Source organism: Bos javanicus, chromosome 2 (assembly GCF_032452875.1).
Source record: "Bos javanicus breed banteng chromosome 2, ARS-OSU_banteng_1.0, whole genome shotgun sequence".
NCBI classification, from domain to species: Eukaryota; Metazoa; Chordata; class Mammalia; order Artiodactyla; family Bovidae; genus Bos; species Bos javanicus.
This window is the reverse complement of record NC_083869.1, coordinates 5862313-5887910: the sequence shown is the minus strand read 5'-3', so window position 1 is coordinate 5887910 and position 25598 is coordinate 5862313. Positions and strand designations below refer to the sequence as shown.

Here is a 25598-nt window from a genome sequence, read left to right as displayed (position 1 = left end):
AAGTACCCGTTTTATTATAAGATAATCACCAATCAACTTATCTTGTTAATACTGTGGGTTGTAGTTTTGTAAGAAATTAGAATCTCGAGAGTACTTTTCTCCCACCGTTATATTTTGCTCAAGTATCAAATCAAGGAGTTTGACGTGTGATTTGAGTTTTCCATGGTGTGGCATTTTCTGCTGAATCATCTGCACCTTACCAACTGCGTTCTTTACGGTTAATTTATCTATGCCACCAGTTCTAAAACTGTCTTTATTTCTTGTCTACTTTTATACTTACCGACTTCCAGCTGTGAAACAGGAAAGCACTGATATTGTTTCTGAGCTGTTTCACTATAGGTGCTTGGTAGGTCTCCATATTTCACTGAGAGGCCTTTTTCAGACTCTTCTGTATTTCCAGACCTCTTAGTGCCCAGGAAAAGTTCTGGACCTCAAACGTGTGCTCTCTATGCGGTATAATGAATTTGATGGTCCAGAAGATGATTTAGTAAAACATATTGTAAATTCCTTTTTATTAGCAAGTCTTAATTCCACGAGTGTGCATGTATTCATTGGCTAGAGCTGTCACCCCACAAAGCAGAAGTGTTATTTCCTCACAGTTCTGGAAGCTGAAAGTCCCAGGCCACAGTGCTGGCAGGATGCATGTCTTCTGAGGACTTCTTTCCCTGGCTGGCCTTCCACTGTCCTCACCTGGTCCCTCCTCTGTGTCTGTCGCTACCCTATCTTATCAGGTCACCAGTCACGTGGGATTAGGGCCCACCCATGTTACATCACTTCCTGGCAAATAGATGGGGAAACAATGGAAACAGTGACAGACTTTATTTTCGGGGGCTCTAAAATCACTGCAGACAGTGACTGCAGCCATGAGATTAAGAGACGCTTGCTACTTGGAAGAAAAGTTATGACCGACCTAGACAGCATAATTAAAAAGCAGAGACATTACTTTGCCAACAAAGGTCCGTCTAGTCAAGGCTATGGTTTTTCCAGTGGTCATGTACGGATGTGAGAGTTTGACTGTGAAGAAAGCTGAGCGCAGAAGAATTGATGCTTTTGAACTGTGGTGTTGGAGAAGACTCCTGAGAGTCCCTTGGATTGCAAGGAGATCCAACCAGTCAGTCCTAAAGGAGATCTGTCAGTCCTGAGTATTCATTGGAAGGACTGATGCTGAAGCTGAAACTCCAATACTCTGGCCACTTGATGTGAAGAACTGACTCATTTGAAAAGACCCTGATGCTAGGAAAGATTGAGGGAGGGAGGAGAAGGGGACAACAGAGAATGAAATGGTTGGATGGCATCACCGACTCAATGGACATGGGTTTGAGCAAGCTCTGGGAGTTGGTGATGGACAGGGAAGCCTGGTGTGCTGCAGTCTGTGGGGTTGCAAAGAGTCGGACACGACTGAGAGACTGAACTGATGTTACATCATCTTACCTTAATTACCTCTTTAAAGGTCCTTCTTTCATATCCATACTCTGAGATCCTAGGGTTTAGAACTTAGAATTTCAACATATGCATTTTAGAGATGACACAATCAGCACAAAAGTCAGTGAATAATGTCTCAGTTTAAATATCCCATTCAGATAGTAGAGAGATTCTTAGCTTGCTGCAGTACTTTTCACTGATTATTCAATAAATATGTATCTATTACTTTCTCTTTTCATAGACCAAAATGCCATCTTCCTTTCTGCTTATCCTTTTACCTTTGATGATTTTTTGAAGCCATTGGCTTCCCCAGAATGGTTGGTAAGGAAGGAAAGCTCCACACTCTCTTTTGGAATTCTGGGATCAAAGTTTTATCAGAAAAATAGATACTTGGATACTATTCTTTAATAAGACTAGTAATAATAACACCTTTTACTGAGTGCTTATCATGGGCAACTCACTGTGTTGTAATGATCACAATGAGCCTGCAAAGCTGATGTTACTGTCTACTTGATATATGAGGAAACTGAGTCTCTGAGACATGAAGTAACTTGCCCTGGATACTTACTTTGTGTTTTTCCTTTAAGGCACATGTTTGGTCCTGAAGGACTATCAGTTATGAGATTAGCAGTGTGGAAAAGAAGGATGTATCAACTTGTATCCCCTGGGTTTGTTGGTGGTAATCTGAGACCTAAGGCTCCCAAAAGTTACAGATTCGACTGAATTCCACATGGGCAGAGGTTTGAAGTATAGCACAGTCTGCCTTTCAAACTGGGCCAGTCAATTCTGGGTTACTTGGAGCCAAGATCTATGGACCGTGGCCTGGATTGAATAGTGGTTGTCGTGGTAACTGATTCAAAAGTGGGCTCAAAAGAAAGCTTCAGGACAGGCAATATGACATAAGAGACACAGGTTCAATCCCTGGGTCAGAAAGATCCCCTGGAGAAGGAAATGGCAGCCCACTCCAGGATCCTTGCCTGGAGAATCCCATGCACAGAGGAGCCTGGTGGGCTACAGTCCATGGGGTCACAAAGAGTCAGAACTGAAGCAAGTTACCAAGCACAGGCAATAAGAACACGAGGAAGATGTATTGCCCAATATTTCATGATGGGATTATGGGCAAGAATTACTGGGAGCTGCCTGGAAAGGGCTAGATCAGTGGTTCTCCATCTTTGGCTCAGTATCTGAATAACCTGGGGAGCTTTTAAAAGCACAGAGCCTGAGTTCAGCCTAATTGAGAGTGGTATGGGCCTTGACGTCTGTAGTTGTTAACACCTGCCCAAGTAGCTCTGATGTACAAAGTTAATCAGAACTAATGAGCTAGGTCAGAGGTTGGCTAGCTGTGACCCAGGGGCCAGATCTGGCCTGCTGCCTATTTGGTAGGGTCCAGGAACTAAGAATTGTTTCTACCCTTTCAGATGGTTGAAAAAAAAAAAAAAACCTCTATTTTGCAATACATGAAAATGACATGAAATTTAAATTTCAGTGTTCCTAATTTAATCTGTACTGGAACACAGCCATCCATGCTCATTCATTTACGTTTTGTCTATGGTTGCTTTCACGCCACAAAGGCAGAGTTGAGTAGTTGCAGAAGATCTGGAAGCGTGTTTACTGTATGGCCCTTTATAGAGCATGTTTGCTGAGCGTGAGTGAGGTGAAGCTGATGTCCACATCAGGGCTGCCTTAGAACCTGGAAGGAAACATTTGTGTACCTTGTTTTTTGTATAGTGCACTTTACATTTTAATCGCCTGTGGATTTTTTGTTATTTCCTAGCAGAAGGGCCCTGGTTGACGGATTTATAGCAAGTTTGCTCGGCTGACTTTTTATCAAACAGGTTTGAAACATACTTTTTCCCTCAAAGCATACAAATAAGAAGAACACAGAATCCAAAGGTTATGATAACCCGGCCAGTTCACTGTTGAAGATCTCCCAAATCGTGCCTGATACCCGTTTCCTAGCCCCTGCCACCACCTCAGCCCTTTTGTTGCCTTCCCCCATCTTCTGCACATATTTGCCGTTAACGCCAGCTGGATAGCTCCGAGCATTTCCTTTCCTTAATCCAGTGTTGGAAAAAGAGAACATTGTTTATAGGAATGATTTTGGTATAAAAACACAGTCGAGCAAAATTAGGAAAATAACTGCTGACCGTCAGATTGGTTTCCTTCTTTTACCTTCTACTTTTCATTCACTTGGATTTAGAAAACAAGAAAAGTATTAAGCTTGGAAATTACCCAAGAAATGGAAAACAACCAAGAGAAGGAAACCCCCCAGGCTGTATTCTGTAGAGAGAAGAAGCCACCGTTTGCGTCTAAACCAGCCCAACTGGCTCAGAAGAGAGGGATCGGAAACTTGTGCTTGGATTCACCACTTGAGGCTTTTGTTCATTGTGTTTGGTGGCGGTGATTGTGAGGGTGAAAGCTAGAGGCTGATATACATTTATCAATTTCATAAGCATGCGATATCATGGATTTTTTAAAAATAATGAACTTGTATCAATTGAACTCATAGGAAAAAAGTATTTGATTTCCAAGTAGTTTATTATTCATCATTGGAGGATAGTTTTCAATGACCTTGAGAATCTCCTTGTGAAGCTACTCGGTGTCTTGTGTATTGCAAGTGAGGCCACATGTTCATACGTTCTCATTTTTATCCTGTCCTTCCCCATCATAGTGAGGTAGTTACAATCCTAGGCATATTTACCCTACAGCCACCTGGAAGGAAGCCAGCAATGTCATTACAGATGGCAGTGTGCCCAGACTATCTTAAAAAAGCATCATCTCTGTGACTAATTAAGTTTCAGGAAGGGCGACGTTTGCTTTTATATTAACAAGCATTTTGAAAAGGCTGAGAGCAGATATGTTAGAAGCAGTCTTCTTATTCCTAAGAGTTCATGGTTGCATTTAATTGTCCTTTAGTTTCTCCACTCCTGAATTTGGAAAGCCATCTGTTGGATCAGGGATATTCTGGGCAGGGGGAAAAGGAGTTGATGTTTGCATGTTTTGTATTTCTACTAGTGACTCATTTTTCTTTTTTTTTTTTTTAGGGTTCTGTACATTGGTCTGGCCTGTAATACAGCTCGCTATATTTATATTTCCTACCTGGAAAATGCCTGGACTGTTCTGCCCATGGAAGTTCTTCAAGGTAAGTTAATAGTTGGAGTTAGGATTATTTTTCTACCTGAGTTATGACTGCATGAAAGTTCAGTGGCCTTCAGCATCTGACTCTACAGAGGAAGGACAGACACACTGTTTTATATGAGTTTGAAATGGTTGTGAAGGAAGAGGTGACATCAGCGGGACTGGCTCTTCAGTTCCTCTGAGTGTTCTGTGTTTGTCAAGCCAAACAAAGCTGGACTATTTCCCACACCCTGTGATTCAACAAAGAAAGAGGAACTCTGCAATAAACTCTTACATACAATTGTGAGGTGTGCACATCCAAAGGTGGTTTTAAATATAAGAGGATTTATGTTTTAAAGATTTTGGTGTTTTTGTCGGTTAACTAATTGATAAAAATGTTTGCCATAATTATTTTATTTCTTCAGTTACTTTGATCAGAGCTAGTGATTTGTAACTAAAGCTTTACAGTCAGACTGTTGTTTTCCTGTGAACCTTTAAAATCTTTGCTCAAATATCCTGACCTAAGCTCTTCTCTTTGCTTCACTGGACTGTTTCCCTGAAACATGTAACTTTGAAAAAAATTTCTTGCCATATGGTTTAAGAACAGTGAAAACATAGATTTCTATTCATTAGCTCTATATAATCCAGACTGTATCCTGAGAAGCTCTGTTAGCAGCTTGGCTGTTCCATTTGGTGATTGGTATTATGATTAAAATAAAGGTTCAGGACAACATCATTGGAATTTAGGTCTTCTGGGACCACCCAGGCTCCTAAATCATTAATTGTACCAAATAATCTGTGACTATATACAATTTCATTAGCTTTATTGATTGCTGTTATCATTTTCCATAACCCTGAAGATACAAATATAGTACCATCAACGTAATTCTCTATCATAATATAGAAGATGAAAGATTCACAATTATATATCTAACTGAAATGTACAAAATGCAAGGTCATTCATCAAATGCCATCGTTTCAAGAAAAAAAAATTATCCTAATTGAAAGGAGACATAATTTATAGTCATATGATAATTATAAAATTCAAGTATGTACACACTTTAAAGATGTTTTTCGCAGGTCTGATGCAGTGGTATAAATGATGAAAACAGATTCTATTTATAAATATATATATATATATATAATGGAAATTTGGTCTTATGGTAAGAAATTGTTTGTAATCATGAGAACTCTTGAAGAGTCTTAAGGTGGAGCAGACATCTCAGTGTTCTGTCATATAAGAAAAAGCACAAAATATGAAATGCAGGAAAGAAATGTGCAATGATAACAAGATATATGCAACACAGTTCTTAGGAATTCCACCTCTAATTCCTACTCTGTTCAATGATGAGGATGCTCACCTGATTTAACTACTTTATTTATTGGTATGATATCAGGTGCAGACCCTTATCTAAGAAATGAAACAAACAAACAAAAAAACCCAGTATACCTGTCATAATAATACACGCATGTACTTTTTTCTCTCCTTTTAATTTAATATGAATTAGATGAAAAAAGATGGTTTGCATTAGTGACTTAAGAAAATAGAGCTAATGAGAGAAGTTTTTTTTTTTATGATTAAAGAAGATATTTATAACAAGAATTTTGTAAGAGGGAAGAAAACAAATGCTGTTGTGAATCGAGACACTTTTTCTCCTGTTAATTTATCAAAGAAATGTTTAACAGCCACCACAAGTCAAGCAGGATGCCGGGTGCTAGGAATGGAATTAAAAAACAATGTATTAACTTAGCCCTCAAGGTCTCGCCGACTGTTCTGGAAGGCAGATGTGTAAACACATGCCTGCTACCCTGTGTGTTAGATGGAATCAGGAGCAATGTGCCAGGTACCAGAGATGCTGCAGAGAGGGAATGATCAGCTTTGTGAAGCAGAGAGTGGGAGGATGGAGATATTATTAAAAGATTCCCCAAGGAGATCATAGGTGAGCAGGATTTTGACGGGGGACTAGGACTCCAGCCAGGGACCTAAAGAGAAGTGGAGATGCTGGCTTAGAGCAGAGCCCCCTGCCGAAGCAGTCTGTGCGGAGCAGACTAGCCTCCCGGGAACCCGAGCGGGAGACCCTGGCGAGGGCTCGGTGGGTTTGTCGTCCTCAGCTGCTGACCCAGGACGTGGTTTTATAAATTGTACATACGTGCCTCTCCGGGCAGTCACCCCTGCCTCCTGTGGCAGGCTGCAGTTTATACCTCTGTGTTTGATTTTATTTCACCTTGTGCCAGCAGAGACCTAGTTACTGATCTGAAGTAAGTAAAAAGGGGGAATCTGTAAATACAAAGAGCCTCCTCGTCTAACAGGGCTCTGGGACTGGCTCCACAGTGCCCTCTGTGTCTAAGCCTGGAGGGGACGGGTCCATCCCCTGGCGGAAGTGAGGCCCGAGTGTTTTGGCTGTACACCACAGTCTCCCTTGCCTTTGTTTGGCCCGTGCCTGCCACGGAAAACAGTGGATTATCTATGTGGAGTAAATCCTGCGTTTTAGGAACACACTTCTGAGTGAACAGGGTTGTTTTCCAGTCTGGATTCTTGCATATTTGCAAGGCTTGTCCAAATGACTGTCAAGTCCTGGTGCTTTAGGCAGCTCTAATGGTGATGCAGTCAGACAAGAAATGATGACAAAGCAGGAACGATTTAATTACAGGCCAAGCCCGCTGTCACGATAGATGCCCCGTAACCCCGTGGCAGGAACTGCTACCTGACAGTTTCCAAAGACCCGGCCATAGGAGGGGAGGGTGGGTGGGGGAGGTTGGCTTTCACCCTAATGCTCACGACAGCACTTGCACTCTTTAATTCTTCCCCCGCGCCACACGAGAGGGTCTTCTTAAAAAAAAAAGAGGCGAGGGCTGGCTCCTCATCGTCCCTCTCACCCCTTGCCTCGTTCCCCAAACACCATGAGAACCAGCACCCTCTGAGCAACCAAAGGGGCAGAGACAAGGGGTATGCTTGAACCCATATCTCGGGCTGCTCCTCTCTTCCTTTTTGGGGCTGCCTGTAACTGATGGAGGATGCCTTGTTATTCCACATTCCTGGAAGCTGTTTATCATCATCTTAGCATTTGGTTCCTCAGGCCATGCTGGTAATAATTGGCAGATGGGATGGGGATAAAGCATATTTCTTCTCCTCTAGGCCCCTAGGAAAGAGGCCATGTGGGTAACTATTTGGGGATAGAGGTAAGACTGTTGGACACTGTTGGGGATCACGAGCATGTTTCTTTTCCCTGCTCTTTCTTACATTTAGTAGCCAGTGTCTCTTGCAGCAAATGTGTTGTTCAGTAGGCAACTGGTGCTACTATGTAAAGAAGCAGAAAGATACATTTTCTACTCATAAAGAGCCTGTGGTGGTTTAGTAGCTAAGTCATGTTAGACTCTCTGACCCCATGGACTGTCGCCCACCAGGCTCCTCTGTCCATGGGATTCTCCAGGCAAGAATACTGGAGTGGGTTGCCATTTCTTTCTCAAGGGGACTCTTCCTGACCCAGGGATGGAACCCAGGTCTCCTGCATTGCAGGCCGATTCTTTACCGACTGGTAGTCGGTAGTAAGGAGCCTGTAATTTAATTTAAAAAGAGATGGTGAGTCTAAGTGCCTCAGAGCATTGCTGGTTGCAGTGGAAGGGGTGGGATAGTTTATATTTATTTAAAGATCTCATTTTCAAAACCCATAGGTTTTTCTCCTTCTGTATGAGAAGCATTTAAATATATTCTTGATTGTGAGCAGGAGTATACACTTTTGATAAAAATCAAGGTCAGATTTGTTATGCTCATTTTTATGTGGGTGTTAGTTATAAACCCTTGTAAGACTTAGAGATGCATGTGATCCAAATTATTCTTGCTATTAAAATGTATTTAAGGAGAAGAAGGCCAGACCAGGACTGCTGTAACTGAAGAGGTCCTTCTGTGGTGCTCACCTTAATGGCTCAAGCACTGAACTGTGAAAATGAGGTCTGTGTTGGTTCCTCGTCTGCAGGACGCTTGATCAGTAAGATGTGGGTTAAGATTTTGATAGAAGATAGTTTTTTAATGTCACCAGTAGGAAGGCTTGAACTGACATTCATGAAGCTTTACCTTCTTGTTTAGTATGCCTGCTCAGCCAAGTGAGAATCACGTTTCCCCTCCTCTCATGTTCTGGTAGAGTGCGGAATTATGAAATATTAGCTATGTGGTCCTTATCTGACAGTGGAAATTCTAGCTGTGATTCTAGGCTGCTATCATCCATATTGGAAATTTTCTGTCTGACTTAACTCTTGAAACACAAGTAGCTTGTCACATGAATACATAATATATACAGAATGCTCTTGATATTTCAGTGGGTAGACTGACATACGGAGGTCATTGATGTTACTGTGAATTTTTAATCAGAAGAATCTTATAAATTGTAACAGAGCAGTTTTATTCTTTATCGTTCCCATGCTTTACAGTTACTGAAAGTTCTTATTAATACATAGCATCTTCAAAATAGACATTATTTTGTCCCTTTAGAATTTAAATATCTCCTGCCCCAAGAATGCTTTGCTGGCAAATTGCATCTGACATTTAGCTCTTCCTTTTCTGAACTGTTCTCAAACTTAGGGACTGTGTTACAGTTTAGCACTTACTTGTTACCCAGTTATTTTATGGAACAAATATTACTTCCTGACTTGGTTTTAACCCTTAAGAGCAAAGACCACATCTTATGCTTTTTGAATTCTTCAAAGAGACATGGTCATAGGAAGACATACTATAAATGCTTTTTTTCTGGTTTCACAGTCCCCTGAGAGATGAAATGTAGTTGATGTTTTCTAATTATTAAAGCTTTTGAATAATACAGGAGGTTCTGTCTCAGAGACTTACAAATATGGGAAGAAAAGCTGAAAACTAAATTTAAAAGTTGAATCTTTAATATGATAGCTTTTCCCCTAGGATGACATCCTGCCATCCACTGCGTCTTTCTAAAAACATCAGTGCGTCTTAATTATTTACTTATTTATGCTCCTACATTGTCCTGTATATTATTTGAGACAGCATACCAAAATATGCAATAATCTGGAAACCATACAGTGCTTAGCCTTGAATTAGATCATCTTGCCAGCTCCCCTACCTTTAGGTCTGTGTCCTTTACACAAACTGCTTAATCACTCACTCTAAGCCTCTTAGACTTTTGTGCCACAGATCAGGCTGAAATGAGTGTTAAATAAATTAATTTATGCAAAGTATTTAGCATATTACCTGGCACATAGTTAGCTTTCAATAAATGTTAAATAATATGCAATAAAGTAAAACAAAGAATTATCATAAAAATTAGGACCAGGAGAAATATAATTTAGAAAATCCTACTCTAAAAAGTTAAATTGCGACTATGCATTAAAGCCTTGCCATAAGTGACTAGTCAGTGAACAGGTTTTTAAAGTTATCTTCGGGGAAGTGAAATGTTTACAAGCTCTGCAATAAAGAAGTTCTTCTGGGAGGCTGCTATGAGGAGACACTGAACAACTGGGACATAGTGCTTTTCAGTCTCGACCTTACACACAGCAGTGTGTGCTGGCAGGCTTCTCAAACTTGTTTCAAGATATGCCAAGCGTGAAAAGAAGAGAAGTGAAAAGCAAAGGAGAAAAGGAAAGACATACCCATCTGAATGCAGACTTCCAAAGAATAGCAAGGAGAGATAAGAAAGCCTTCCTCAGTGATCCATGCAAAGAAATACAGGAAAACAATAAAACAAGAAAGACTAGAGATTATCAGCAGATGAATGGTAAGAAAGCTATGGTACATATACACAATGGAGTATTACTCAGCCATTAAAAAGAATACATTTGAATCGGTTCTAATGAGATGAATGGAACTGGAGCCTATTATACAGAGTGAAGTAAGCCAGAAAGAAAAACACCAATACAGTATACTAACACATATATATGGAATTTAGAAAGATGGTAACAATAACCCTGTGTACGAGACAGCAAAAGAGACCCTGATATATAGATCAGTCTTGTGGACTCTGGGAGAGGGAGAGGGTGGGGAGATTTGGGAGAATGGCATTGAAACATGTATAATATCATGTATGAAATGAGTCGCCAGTCCAGGTTCGATGCACGATACTGGATGCTTGGGGCTGGTGCACTGGGACGACCCAGAGGGAAGGTATGGGGAGGGAGGAGGGTTCAGGATGGGGAACACATGTATACCTGTGGCGGATTCATTTTGATATTTGGCAAAACTAATACAATATTGTAAAGTTTAAAAATAAAATTAAAAATTTTTTAAATTAAAAAAAATTATTAAAAAAATTAAAAAATAAGAAAATCAGAGATACTAGGAAACATTTAAGGCAAAGATGGGCTCAATAAAGGACAGAAATGGTATGGACCTGTCAGAAGCAGAAGATATCAAGAAGAGGTGGCAAGAATACACAGAAGAACTGTACAAAAAAGATCTTCATGACCCAGTTAATCACGATGGTGTGATCACTCACCTAGAGCCAGACATCCTGGAATGTGAAGTCAAGTGGGCCTTAGAAAGCATCACTACGAACAAAGCTAGTGGAGGTGATGGAATTCCAGTTGAGCTATTTCAAATCCTAAAAGATGATGCTGTGAAAGTGCTGCACTCAATATGTCAGCAAATTTGGAAAACTCAGCAGTGGCCACAGGACTGGAAAAGGTCAGTTTTCTTTCCAATCCCAAAGAAAGGCAATGCCAAAGAATGCTCAAACTACCACACAGTTGCACTCATCTCACACGCTGGTAAAGTAATGTTCAAAATTCTCCAAGCCAGGCTTCAGCAATACATGAACCATGAACTTCCAGATGTTCAAGCTGGTGTTAGAAAAGGCAGAGGAACCAGAGATCAAATTGCCAACATCCACTGGATCATGGAAAAAGCAAGAGAGTTCCAGAAAAACATCTATTTCTGCTTTATTGACTATGCCAAAGCCTTTGACTGTGTGGATCACAATAAACTATGGAACATTCTTCAAGAGATGGGAATACCAGACCACCTGACCTGCCTCTTGAGAAACCTATATGCAGGTCCGGAAGCAACAGTTAGAACTGGACATGGAACAACAGACTGGTTCCAAATAGGAAAAGGAGTATGTCAAGGCTGTATGTTGTCACCCTGCTTATTCAACTTATATGCAGAGTACATCATGAGAAATGCTGGGCTGGAAGAAGCACAAGCTGGAATCAAGATTGCCAGGAGAAATATCAATAACCTCAGATATGCAGATGACACCACCCTTATGGCAGAAAGTGAAGAGGAACTAAAGAGCCTCTTGATGAAAGTGAAAGAGGAGAGTAAAATGTTGGCTTAAAGCTCAACATTCAGAAAACTAAGATCATGGCATCTGGTCCCAATCACTTCATGGCAAATAGATGGGGAAACAGTGGCAATAGTGGCTGACTTTATTTTTGGGGCTCTAAAATCACTGCAGATGGTGACTGCAGCCATGAAATTAAAAGACGCTTACTCCTTGGAAGGAAAGTTATGACCAACCTAGACAGCATATTAAAAAGCAGAGACATTACTTTGCCGACAGAGGTCCGTCTAGTCAAGGCTATGGTTTTTCCAGTCGTCACTTATGGATGTGACAGTTGGACTATAAAGAAAGCTGAGCACCAAAGAATTGATGCTTTTGAACTGTGGTGTTGGAGAAGACTCTTGAGAGTTCCTTGGACTGCAAGGAGATCCAACCAGTTCATCCTAAAGGAGATCGGTCCTGGGTATTCATTGGAAGGACTGATGCTGAGCTGAAACTCCAATACTTTGGCCACCTGATGCAAAGAGCTGACTCATTTGAAACAACCCTGATGCTGGGAGGGATTGAGAGCAGGAGGAGAAGGGGATGACAGAGGGTGAGATGATAGGATGGCATCACAGACTCAATGTACATGAGTTTGGGTAAACTCTGGCAGTTGGTGATGGACAGGGAGGCCTGGCGTGCTGTGGTTCATGGGGTCGCAAAGAGTCGGACATGACTGAGCGACTGAACTGATCTGAGCTGAAGGGTATAATAACTTCCCAGGTGGCGCTAGTGATTTAGAACCCGCTTGCCAATGCAGGAAAGGTAAGAGACTCGAGTTTGATTCCTGGGTCATGAAGATCCCCTGGAGAAGGGCATGCTATCCCACTCCAGTACTCTTGCCCGGAGAATCCTATGGACAGAGGAGCCTGGTGGGCTATAGTGCGTGGGGTCACCAAGAATCGGACATGACTGAAGCAACTTAGCACACACGCAAGGTTATTATGCCAGCATGTAAAATTCACAAAGGCCCCCAAAACATTGGTGTATTAACTACAGACCTTTTTTTTTTTTTATTTAAAAAAAGCAACTTATAAGTCTTTTTTTTTTTTTTTTGCAAAGTGAAGTTTATAGAAGCTTCATTTTCCACTTTCACTCACACATGGGAGTTAGTTTTCTCCATCTTTACCCAGGGTACCTTTTTTCCACAAATGCTTTTTCCTCACATCCCAGCCCGCAGGCCACTGCCTGCTGAGTTTCATTCCAGCTCTTTGGCTCAGTTGCCAGTATCTGTGAAGCCCTGAGCCAGGCCCTAGCCTGTTCATTCTCCTCAGGGAGCTCGGTCAGCTCCTCCTTCAAGTGCATCCTATCCCCTTCCATCCTCGAGACTGTAAGCTCTGTAGTGCTTAGAGATATGTTCTGTGTATCGCCACAGTCTCAGTGCAGAGCAGGGCCTCTGGCACCTAGTCTGGCTGCTCGGTAAGTGCTCGTGAAGGAATAAATGAAGCAGATTCTTGCAGCGGTTTCTTAAGTATGTTGGTGGGCTTGGGAGCATCGATTGTCGCCTGCCATTCATAAAGTTACCTTCATGTAAGACGCAGAAGGTTCTTGAAGCTTCTGCTAGGACCACTGTTCTTGGTGGGGTCCTCTTCTCTCTTTGGAAGGTCCCTTGCTGTTGGTGGCCCTGACTTCGGCAGAGAGACTGGCTTGCTGTTTACCTGCTGTGTCCCTTTCTTCATAGACACATGCTGGACTCTACCTGCCTGTCTCCGTGGCAGTTAGGTATGAGCAGATGACTGACTGGTAGTAAGCAGGAATGACGTGTCGCTTGTAAACCCCCTCTAAAGGCTTCCCCGTGTCATCTTCTCCTCCCTCCTCCACCGGGCACTGCTGCCCAGGTGCCCCTGTGTGGAGCGCAGCAGTGAGCCCGCCTCGGGGCCCTGAGGGGCTCCTTGCCCACTGGACTTGACGTGAGCAAGGCAAGAAACCGCGCAGTGGGTGAGACCACTAAGGCTCCGAGGCCTGTCTCTCACCACAGCAGCACGACCGTAACCAGTACTGACTCCTTTTTTTATTGCCTGCCCAACGGTGGTTCTGTTTGGTTTTTCTTTTTCTTGTGTTGTTTTTTGAAGAAGAGTCTCTTACTGATTTTCACCACGTTGATCTCTCAGAAACGTCTTTTAATCTCAACATTTGAATGGTCCAGTGAACTAATTGAAATGTCTGCTTTGGTCCATGCATGGAAAAGGTTTGTCACAGGTGATCTAGTGTGCCAGTGCTAAAGGGATGTGTCTGTTTTGTTGAGTAAGCGCATGTCAGTGACAGAGCAAGAAAAACAAAACCACCCTAGTTCCCCAGTGCTTTGTCAGTTCTCACCCCTCCCTGCCATTATGATGTGATTTCCCCAAGCCAAGCAGCATTGTACAAAGAGCAGCTGTCTACTTGGGAAGAAGGATTTTTTTCTTGTTCATACCTGCCATGTATTGTAATAGAGCATGTTTGTGAGCCAAGACTGAACAATCTTGAACTTCATGTGGCAGAATCAGGTGGGAATGTTGAGATTATAAGGTATGGAGTTCTCTGGAGCAGATAAAAAACTCGATATTATGTGTGGTCTGAGCACTTTTAGAAGGGAAGAGAGGAAGGTAGTGAGAATATACTTGAAAAAAATTGATAGGTTGTTGGGCATGTTTGATATTATCAATAAAACCTCTCAAATTAGATGATTACCTTTATTATAGAATGATAAAGAGAAGGAAATGGCAACCCACTCCAATATTCTTGCCTGGAAAACCCCATGGACAGAGGAGTCTGGCGGGGTCCAGTCCATAGGGTCACGAAGAGTTGGACACGACTGAGCGGCTAACACACACTATTATGGAATATTTTCAATAGTTATGAGAAGGTACAGTTTATTTCTTAAGCACTGAAGTGCTTCAAATTCTGTTCCACTACCCTGATGTCTGTATCACTTTGGAGAAGGCACTTTAATCTCTGTCCCTTGGTTTCCCTTTTGGAAAATGAAGAAAAAAATGGTACCTGTTACTAAGAACAACAGATGAGATAATGCTATATAAAATACTTAGCACAGTTCTGGTAGAGTAAGCTGCTGTAATAACATTAATGGAAATTATTGTTGTTGTTGTTTAGTCACTAAGTCATGTCCGACTCTTTTTGTGATCCCATGGATGTAGCCCGCCAGGCTCCTCTGTCCGTGGGACTTCCCAGGCAAGAATACTGGAGTGGATTGCCATTTCCTTCTCCAGGGAGTCTTCCCGACCCAGGGATTGAACCCACGTCTCTTGCATTGGCAGGCAGGTTCTTTACCACTAAGCCACCACAGACTTAAAAATTATCATTATTAATGGGAAAAGTTAAACATTCATCTTAATTCTTTCCAGTGGTTCAAGGTTACTGAAATGTAGTGTATTCACAAACAGCTAAGGTCCTGGCAGCAGGTGGTGTGAAAGTATCTCTAAATTTCTGTTAGCCTTGAAGGTGATCCTGAGGGACCCAGGGAAGGGAAAAAGGCTGAGAAGCTAAGTTTCCATGACCTGTGTGATCTTGGAGAATCACTAGTTGTCAGTTAACCTATGGTGTTGAATTGCCAAACACCTTTATTAAGCACCTGTTATGTGAGTTGGTGTTGAATTGCCACTCAAAATTACCAGTGGTTTGATGACAAGTTGTCAAGGAAGAGTAATACATATTGCAAGGAGAATCAGTTCATGTGCCTTTGTTACTATTATCAGTCAGGGAGGTAACATCTTTTAATTTGTCCTGTTTGATCCACCAACTTAGTTATCTCATACTACAAGGTTTAAAAATGGGTAACTCTAGTATAAACATATTTACCCATGCCACTGAATACATTAGCTTATTTCATTATGTAGAGAATAATCATCTATTCCTTTTCATAGTTATCTAATAAAAAGGCAAGCACATAAGAAACCTTTTCTTTTTCCTGCTTATGATATCTCTTACCCTTTAAATTTTAAAGGAAAGTTTTTTTATACCTAAAATACAATTTTACAAATATGGAAAATGGATTCCTTTTTTAGATTTTTAGATTGCTTTATGATTCAAAGTTAGAGGACTAGAACACAAGTGTAGTAAAAATATTGGCAAGTGTTTCAGATTATTAATAGAATTACTAGAAGTCTGCATTAGTTTAAGAACAAGAACTACAACTCCACAATAGTCTTTTGTATACAAGGTGTTGTTATCAACCGAATGCTCTCTTGTGGATTTAGATTTGCTAGTTCTTGGAAGTAATATGGATTCTTCCACTTACATGATATTTTGAAATAAGGTATTTCAGATGAACCAATTTTAATTCTACATCTACCTTGGAAAATGTTGGAGCATATAGACAGAATTGCTTTCATTCTTCTGCTTTTAGTACCAGAGAAAATTTTTTCTCTAAATGCTTTACTATTTTTCCCTTCAGTTAAAGCCCTGAGTTGCTTTAAAGAATGTAGTTTCCAATTATCTAATCAGTCCCCAAAAGCAATAAGGAAACTCTAGAATTCTAACTATAGAGAGTTTTTTATAACTGCCACTTAATACCAGCCAACAAATTTAGTTTAAAAGTATCCTAATTTTCAGTCATCCTGCTGGAAAATGCTTTAATTATCCTAAAAGACTCAAAGTTTTAGAAAGCCCTTGCTACTGCTGCTGCTAAGTCACTTCAGTCGTGTCCGACTCTGTGCGACCCCATAGACGGCAGCCCACCAGGCTCTCCCATCCTTGGGATTCTCCAGGCAAGAACACCGGAGTGGGTTGCCATTTCCTTCTCCAATGCATGAAAGTGAAAAGTGAAAGTGAAGTTGCTCAGTCATGTCTGACTCTTCGTGACCCCATGGACTGCCACCTACCGGGCTCCTCCGCCCATGGGATTTTCCAGGCAAGAGTACTGGAGTGGGGTGCCATTGCCTTAGGACTGGAAAAAAAAGAAAGAAAACAAACTCTTTATTATTGAAAGATTTTGTGTGTGTCCAAGCCTTCACATTTAAGAGAATAACTGCTAGAATTATATTTGATATAGAATTATAGCAAAAATACATTTGTTACCATTTGGTAACATAAAGGGCTTCCCTGATGGCTTAGATGGTAAAGAATCCGCCTGCAATGTGGGAGACCTGGGTTTGATCCCTGGGTTGGGAAGATCCCCTGGAGGAGAGCATGGCAACCCACTCCACTGTTTTTGCCAGGAGAATCCCCATGGACAGAGGAGCTTGGCCGGCTAGTCTTTGAAGTTGCAAAGAGTCAGACACACTGAGCATCATATAAATACGTAGACCCATCTGTGTCTCCTTGTAAATCCTGTAATTGATTGCTGAAACACAGACATAACAATCGAGTTGGCATCACCATTAAAATTAATTTAAAACCATCTCATGTGGTTTCAGGTCTTTGATGATTCATCTTTAAGAAATGACTTCCAAAACCTATGCTGGTTATTAATTAGAATTGATTTTGAATGAATTTCATTTTATTTATTGGAATAGTTTTGAGGTTTTTCCCTAAGTGCTAATGAAAAAATAGTCATATCTGAAAAGTTAGCGTTAGCAGCATCTTTAAAAATTATTGTTTAAATAGATACATATATATATAATAATATTTAAATTGTATACTACTGTCAACATTTATAATCAAGATTCTATCCAGGCATTGTTCAATTTGGAGAAGGCTGGCATTATCTAAGGTACTGTAGTTGTTAAGCCCGATAAAGCAAATATTTCATTTGAATTCTGTTGAAATTAATTAAGTATGCCTCTAATCATCTAGCTCATCTTTCTAGTTAAAAAACAACCTACTTTAAATGATTACTGAAACATACATAAGAAAAATTATTGTGGTATTTCTCAAGGCATATAATCTAATGTACCCAGTGAAAATAATGTTTATTCTATTATGGTCAACCGCTGATGCTGAAGAAGCTAAAGTTGACCAGTTCTATAGAGACCTACTGTATAATCATAAAGGATTTCATTTAGGTCATACCTGAATGGTCTAGAGGTTTTTCCCTACTTTCTTCAATTTAACTCTTAATTTTGCAATAAGGAGTTCATGATCTGAGGCACAGTCAACTCCAGGCCTTGTTTTTGCTGACTGTCTAGAGCTTACGATTACAAAGTAGAAGTGACAAATAGACCCAAGGCTTTAGATCTGATAGGTTGCCTGAAGAACTATGGATAGAGGTTCGTGACATTGTACAGGAGGCAGTGATCAAGACCATCCCCAAGAAAAAGAAATTCAGAAAGGCAAAATGGTTGTCTGAGGAGGCCTTACAAATAGCTGAGAAAAGAAGAGAAGCTAAAGGCAAAGAAGAAAAGGAAAGATAAACCCATCTGAATGCAGAGTTCCAAAGAATAGCAAGGAGAGATAAGAAAGCCTTCCTCCGTGATCAGTGCAAAGAAATAGAGGAAAACAGTAGAATGAGAAAGACCTGAGATCTCTTCAAGAAAATTAGAGATACCAAGGGAACATTTCATGCAAAGATAGGCAGAGTAAAGGACAGAAATGGTATGGACCTTACAGAAGCAGAAGATATTAAGAGGTAGCAAGAATACACAGAACTGTACAAAAAAGATCTTCATGACCCAGATAACCACGATGGTGTGATCACTCACCTAGAGCCAGACACCCTGGAATGTGAAGTCAAGTGGGCCTTAGGAAGCATCACTACGAACAAAGCTAGTGGAGGTGATGGAATTCCAGTTGAGCTATTTCAAATCCTGAAAGATGATGCTGTGAAAGTGCTGCACTCAATATGCCAGCAAATTTGGAAAACTCTGCAGTGGCCACAGGACTGAAAAAGGTCAGTTTTCATTCCAATTTCAAAGAAAGACAATGCCATAGAACATTCAAACTACCATACAACTGCACTCATCTCACATGCTAGCAAAGTAATGCTCAAAATTCTCCAAGCCAGACTTCAATAGTACATGAACTGTGAACTTCCAGATGTTCAAGCTAGATTTAGAAAAGACAGAGGAACCAGAAATCAAATTGCCAACATTGAAAATGGATCATCAAAAAAACAAGAGAGTTCCATATAAACATCTATTTCTGCTTTATTGACTATGCCAAAGCCTTTGACTGTGTGGATCACAACATAATGTGGAAAATTCTTCAAGAGATGGGAATATAAGACTACCTTACCTGCCTCCTGAGAAACCTGTATGCAGGTCAAGAAGCAACTTAAAACTGGACATGGAACAACAGAACTGGACATGGAACTGGTTCCAAATTGGGAAAGGAGTACATCAAGGCTGTATATTATCACCCTGTTTATTTAGTTTATATGCAGAGTACATCATGCAAAATGCCAAGTTGGATGAAGCATAAGCTACAATCAAGATTGCTGGGAGAAATATCAATAACCTCAGATATGCAGATGACACCATCCTTATGGCAGAAAGTGAAGAAGAACTAAAGAACCTCTTGATGAAAGTGAAAGAGGAAAATGAAAAAGTTGGCTTAAAACTCAACATTCAAAGAAGAAGAGGATGACAGAGGATGAGATGGTTGGATGGCATCAGTGACTAGATGGACATGAGTTTGAGCAAACTATGGGAAATGGTGAAGAACAGCCGGGAGTGCTGCAGTCCATCCATGGGGTCGCACAGAATCAGACATGACTGAGCAACTGAACTGATGAAGACCTACAAAAACTAAGATCATGGCATCTGGTCCCATCACTTCATGGCAAACAGATGGGGAAACAATGGAAATAGTGACAGACTTTATTTTCTTGGGCTCCAAAATCACTGCAGAAGGTGACTGCAGCCATGAAATTAAAAGATGCTTGCTACTTAGAAGAAAAGCTGTGACCAACCTAGACAGCATAATTAAAAAGCAGAGACATTACTTTGCCAACAAAGGTCCGTCTAGTCAAACCTATGTTTTTTCCAGTAGTTATGTATGGATGTGAGAGTTGGACTATAAAGAATGCTGAGCACTGAAGAAATGATACTTGAACTGTGGTGTTGGAGAAGACTCCTGAGAGTCCCTTAGACTGCAAGGAGATCCAACCAGTCCATCCTAAAGGAAATCGGTCCTGAATATTCATTGGAAGGACTGATGTTGAAGCTGAAACTCCAATACTTTGGCCACCTGATGTGAAGAACTGATTCATTGCAAAAGATCCTGATGGTGGGAAAGATTGAAGGCGGGAGGAGAAGGGGACGACAGAAGATGAGATGGTTGGATTGTGTCACCGACTTGATGGACATAAGTTTGAGCAAGCTCCAGGAGTTGGTGATGGACAGGGAAGCCTGCTGTGCTGTAGTCCATGGGGTCTCAAAGAGTCGGACATGACTGAGCTACAGAACTGATGAAGACCTACAACATCTTCTAGAACTGACACCCAAAAAAGAGGTCATTTTCATCATAGGGGACTGGAGTGTAAAAGTAGAAAGTCAAGAGTTACCAGGAATAACAAGCAGGTTTGGTGTTGGAGTACAAAATGAATCAGGGCAAAGGCTAACAGAGTTTTGTCAAAAGAACATGGTGGTCTTAGCAAACACCCTTTCCCAACAACCCAAGAGATGCCTCTGTACATGGACATCACCAGATGGTCAGTACCAAAATCAGATGGATTCTATTCTCTGCAGCTGAAGATGGAGAGCCTCTGTACTGTAGTCAGCAAAAACAAAACCTGAACCTGACCAGCTCAGATCATGAGCACCTTATTGCAGACTTCAGACTTAAATTGAGGAAAGTATGGAAAACCACTAGGCCATTCAGGTACGACCGAAATCAAATCCCTTATGATTATACAGTGGAAGTACAAGTAGATTCAAGGGATTAGATCTGATATTCAGAGTGCCTGAAGAACTATGGATGGAGGTTCATAACATTGTACAGGAAGCAGTGACCAAAACCATCCCACAGAAAAAGAAATGCAAAAAAGCAAAGTGGTTATCTGAGGAGGCTTTACAAAAAGCTGACGAAAGAAGAGAAGGCAAAGGCAAAGGAGAAAGAGTAGTATATCCAACTGAATACAGACTTCCAGAGAATAGCAAGGGGAGGTAAGAAGGCCTTCTTAAATCAACAATGCAAAGAAATTGAAGAAAACAGTAGAATGGGAAGGACTAGCGATCTCTTCAGGAAATACCAAGGGAACATTTCATGCAAGAATGGGCATGATAAAGGACAGAAGTGGTAAGGACCTAATAGAAGCATAAGAGATAAAGAAGAGGTGACAAGATACACAGAACTATATAGAAAAGGTCCTAATGACCCGGATAACCATGATGATGAGGTCACTCACCTAGAGCCAGACATCCTGGAGTGTGAAGTCAAGTGGGCCTTAAGAAGTATTACTATGAACAATGCTAGTGGAGGTAACAGAATTCCAGCTGAGCTATCTAAAATCCTAAAAAGATGATGCCATTAAAGTGCTGCACTCAATATGCCAGTAAATGTGGAAAACTCAGTAGTGGCCACAGGACTGGAAATGGTCAGTTTTCATTCCAATCCCCAAGAAGGGCAATGCCAAAGAATGTTTCAACTACCATGCAGTTGCTCTCATTTCACCTGCTGCTGCTGCTACTAAGTCGCTTCAGTCGTGTCCAACTCTGTGCAACTCCATAGATGGCAGCCCACCAGGCTCTGCTAGCAATGCTCAAAATCTTTCAAGCTAGGCTTCAGCAGTATGTGAGCCAAGAACTTCCAGATGTACAAGCTGGGTTTAGAAAAGGCAGAGGAACCAGAGATCAAATTGCCAATGTCCATTGGATAATAAAAAAAAGCAAGTGAATTCCAGAAAAAAATCTGCTTCATTGACTACGCTAAAGCTTTTGACTGTGTGGGTCACAACAAACTGGAAAATTCTTAGAGATGGGAATACCAGACCACCTTACATGTCTCCTGAGAAACCTGTATGTGGTCAAGAAGTAACATTTATTAGATTGGTGCAATGTAATTGCAGTTTCGGACCGTGAACTTGAAATCGTTTTAACTAGGCTTAAAACATCTTTATTAATAAAAATAATAATGATTACAGTCAACACATTTTTGCCAATGAGAAATAAATCTGTTTATTCCTGTAGCATAAAAACCCTCTCTTCAGGATTCAGTTAACTCTTGGAAAGCATTTTCTGCTTCCTGCTGGTTGTGGAAGGCTTTTACCTGCCAAAAGTTGTCGAGATGCTTGAAGAAAGGGTAGTCGGTTGATGCAGGTTGATGTCAGGTGAATCTGGCTACTGAGGCAAAACTTCAGAGCCCAATTTGTTCAACTCTTGAACCGTTGATTATGCGGCATGCTGTTGGGCGTTGTCACGGGGAAGAACTGGGCCCCTTCTGTTGACCAATGCCAACTGCAGTCATTGCAGTTTTTACTGCATCTCATCAATTTGCTGAGCATACTTCTCAAAGGTAATGGTTTCACCAGGATTCAGAAAGCTGTAGTGGATCCGACTGGCAGCAGACCACCAGTGACCATGATCTTTTTGGTGCAAGTTTGGGGCTTTGGGAAGTGCTTTGGAGCTTCTCGGTCAAGCCTTGAGATGGCCATCACCAGCTGTCATATAAAATCCACTTTTTGTCACAATCTGATGGAGAAACGGCTTGCTATTTTGCAGAATATGAGATGACACTTCAGAACGATTTTTTAAAATTTTTGGTCAGCTCATGAGGCAACCACTTATGGAGCTTTTTCACCTTTCCAATTTGCTTCAATACTAAATGACCACAGAATGGTCAACGTGGAGTTCTTTCACAACCTCGATGACGGTTCTTGGTTGCTGTCAGCCGCCTATGGCAGGCCATTGCACTCCTCATCTTGTGAGGCTTTTGTCTCCTTTGTAAAACTTGAACCGCCACGGCACTGTATATTCGTTAGTTTCTGAGCCAAATGCATTGGTGATGTGAGTGTCTCTGCTGTTTTATGACTCATTTTGAACTTGAATCAAGAAACTGATAAAATCTGCTTTTTGTCTAACATCATTTCCCTAAGTATAAACAGCAAATAATGTCATTAGCAAGAAAATGAAGCGAGAAACACCCATTAAAATGATGTATAACATAACCACATATATTTAAGAATGTATTCTAATATCAAATGGTAAAGTTCTACAGTGCAGAACTGCAGTTACTTTTGCACCAACCTAACAGAACCAGACATGGAACAACTCACTGGTTCAACACTGTGAAAGCGGTATGACAAGGCTATCTATTGTCACCCTGTTAATTTAACTTATATGAATTGTACAACATGTGAAATTCTGGGCTGGATGAATCACAAGCTGGAATCGATTGCTGGGAGAAATATCAAAAGCCTCAGATATGCAGATGATATCACTATAATGGCAGAAAGTGAAGAGAAACTAAAGAGCTTCATAATAAAGGTGAAAGAGGAGAGTGAAAAAGCTAGCCTATAATTGAATATTCAAAAACTAAGATCATGGTATCTGGTCCCATCACTTCATGGCAAATAGAAGGGGAAAAAATGAAAGCAGTAAAGACTTTATTTTTTTTGGTCTCCAAAATCACTGCAGATGGTGACTGCAGCCATGAAATTAAAAGACGCTGCTCCTTGGAAGGAAAGCTATGACAAACCCAGACAGTGTATTAAAAAGCAGAGACATCACTTTGCCGACAAAGGTCCATATAGTCACAGCTTTGGTTTTTCCAGTAGTCATGTACAGATGCGAGTTGGACCATAAAGAAGGCTGAGCACCAAAGAATTGATCCTTTCAAATTGTGCTGGAGAAGACTCTTGAGAGTCTAGTCAAAGCTATGGTTTTTCCAGTGGTTGTGTATGGATGTGAGAGTTGGACTGTGAAGAAAGCTGAGCGCCGAAGAATTGTTGCTTTTGAACTGTGGTGTTGGAGAAGACTTGAGAGTCCCTCGGACAGCCAACCAGTCCATCCTAAAGGAGATCAGTCCTGGCTGTTCATTGGAAGGTCTGATGCTGAAGCTGAAACTCCAATACTTTGGCCACTTGATGCAACGAGCTGACTCATTGGAAAATACCCTGATGCTGTGAAGGATTGAAGGCAAAAGGAGAAGGCGACAACAAAGGATGAAACGGTTAGACAGCATTATCGACTCAATGGACGTGAATATGAGCAAACTCTGGGAGATAGTGGAGGACAGAGGAGCTTGGTGTGCCGCAGTCCATGGGGTGTCAGAGGCCTACACAACTTAGCAACTGAATAGCAATGTATTTGATTACATGCTCAACACTGTGAATTTTACCTTAGGTGCTGAATATTTTTGCTTTCCTACAAATATTCTTGAGCTTTGTTCTGGAACATACCTAAACTTAGAAAGAGTATGACCCTCTTGAGTCTTGCTTTTAAACATTACTTAGATGGGACCAGAACGTTGTTTAAACTAGGGCTCTTTCGTAATACTAACACACGACCTTTTGTTTGTTTGTTTTTATCCTCAGTGTCTTTTAAAAACCTTATTTTGCATTAGAGTGCAGCTGATTAACAGCAATTGTGAGAGTTTCAGGTGGACAGCAAAGGTACTCAGCCACATACATGCATGCACCCGTTCTCCCCGAACTCCCCTCCCATCCTCGCTGCCGTGGAACAGTAAGCAGAGCTCCCTGTGCTGTACAGAAGGTCCCTGTTGGTTGTCCTAAAACAAGACCCTTCTGAATCTAGCAGTCCCAGGAATCACGAGTTTTTCCAGTTTGGCTGGTAGAAACAGGTACTATTCCCAGCCCTGGATGGGCTCTGAGGAGTGTTTTTTGTATTGTCTTGGGCATTTCTTTACCTGGCTTTGGATGGTTTCTAACACATGCACCTGTTAATCAGCACTCTGCTGGACACTTGAGGGAAGCCATCTGCGGGCCTCTGGAGTTCCTGTGGTGCGCTCTCTCTGGCTCTCTGACCGGGAGTCCCGGCTGCCCCGTCTTCCCAGACTGTCTGCCCCATCTCCTCAGTTTGCTGGCCCCCTCTGTGCCTTGCGGCTGTCGGACTCTGGCCCAGTGCACTGGGCCCCTCACTGTTTCCCGTCTCTCAGAGATCACTGCCCTTATTGCTGACGTCCAGTGTCTTAGGAACTATTGTTTCATATATTTTGTCCAGTTTTTGGTTGTTTCAAGAAGGAAGTAAATCCAGTACCTGTTATTCCAGTTTGGCCAGAAGCAGATTGTCAGATTAAATCTTAAATGAATATTACTCTTTCAGTTTAATTTTCCAAAACATGGGTTAAAACTTTCTGATGATGTTATCTCCAAGCGAGATTAGTTTTCAGGAGCAAGCCCATATCTTAATGTAAGCAGTACCAGATGACTTCTTAATCCTTTGCGGCTGTTTATAAACCTGCTGTGATGGTATCTTCCTGTTCCATGTAAAGCTGTGTTCTAATAAAGACTTAAATTCATTTAGTGTGTAGATGCTGTACCTTAATGATCAATTTTTTTCCAACCTGTTATCTTTATCCTCCTCTCCCTGCCAACCAATGGTGAAGATATAATGAAACTGGTGATGAGGCATTGTAAATAGTCCCTGCAGTCTTTTGGAAAACAAACTGAACTATATATTAAAAGGCAAAAAAGAAAAAAATGATTATATCCTTCGAGTCATTAATCCCACTTATAGAATTATAGCCAATGTAAATAAGATACATAAAAGGTATCTCTCTGAAAATGTTAATCATAGTGCTAATATACTGGAAAAATTGGAAATAATTTTTAAAAATCGTACTTGATTTACTTCATTATTTTCAGATGTACAGCAAAGTGATTTTTTTAGATTATATTTCATTACAAGTTATTACAAGATACTGAATTTCCTGTTATACCGTAAATCCTTATTGCTTATCTGCTTTTTGTATAGTAGTTTTATCTGTTAATTCCATATTCCTAATTTG

At 41.0% G+C, this 25598-nt stretch overlaps 1 protein-coding gene across 3 annotated transcripts in view; it reads left to right on the top strand.

The window, feature by feature from the left end:
• MFSD6 (major facilitator superfamily domain containing 6) overlaps positions 1 to 25598 on the top strand; it is a 70877-nt gene that overhangs the window by 36027 nt on the left and 9252 nt on the right. For all 3 annotated transcript variants that reach the window (XM_061432623.1, XM_061432642.1, XM_061432632.1), the window contains exon 3: positions 4467 to 4564. In XM_061432623.1, coding sequence (XP_061288607.1) covers positions 4467 to 4564 — 98 coding nt within the window. The remainder of the gene's footprint in view (positions 1 to 4466; positions 4565 to 25598) is intronic.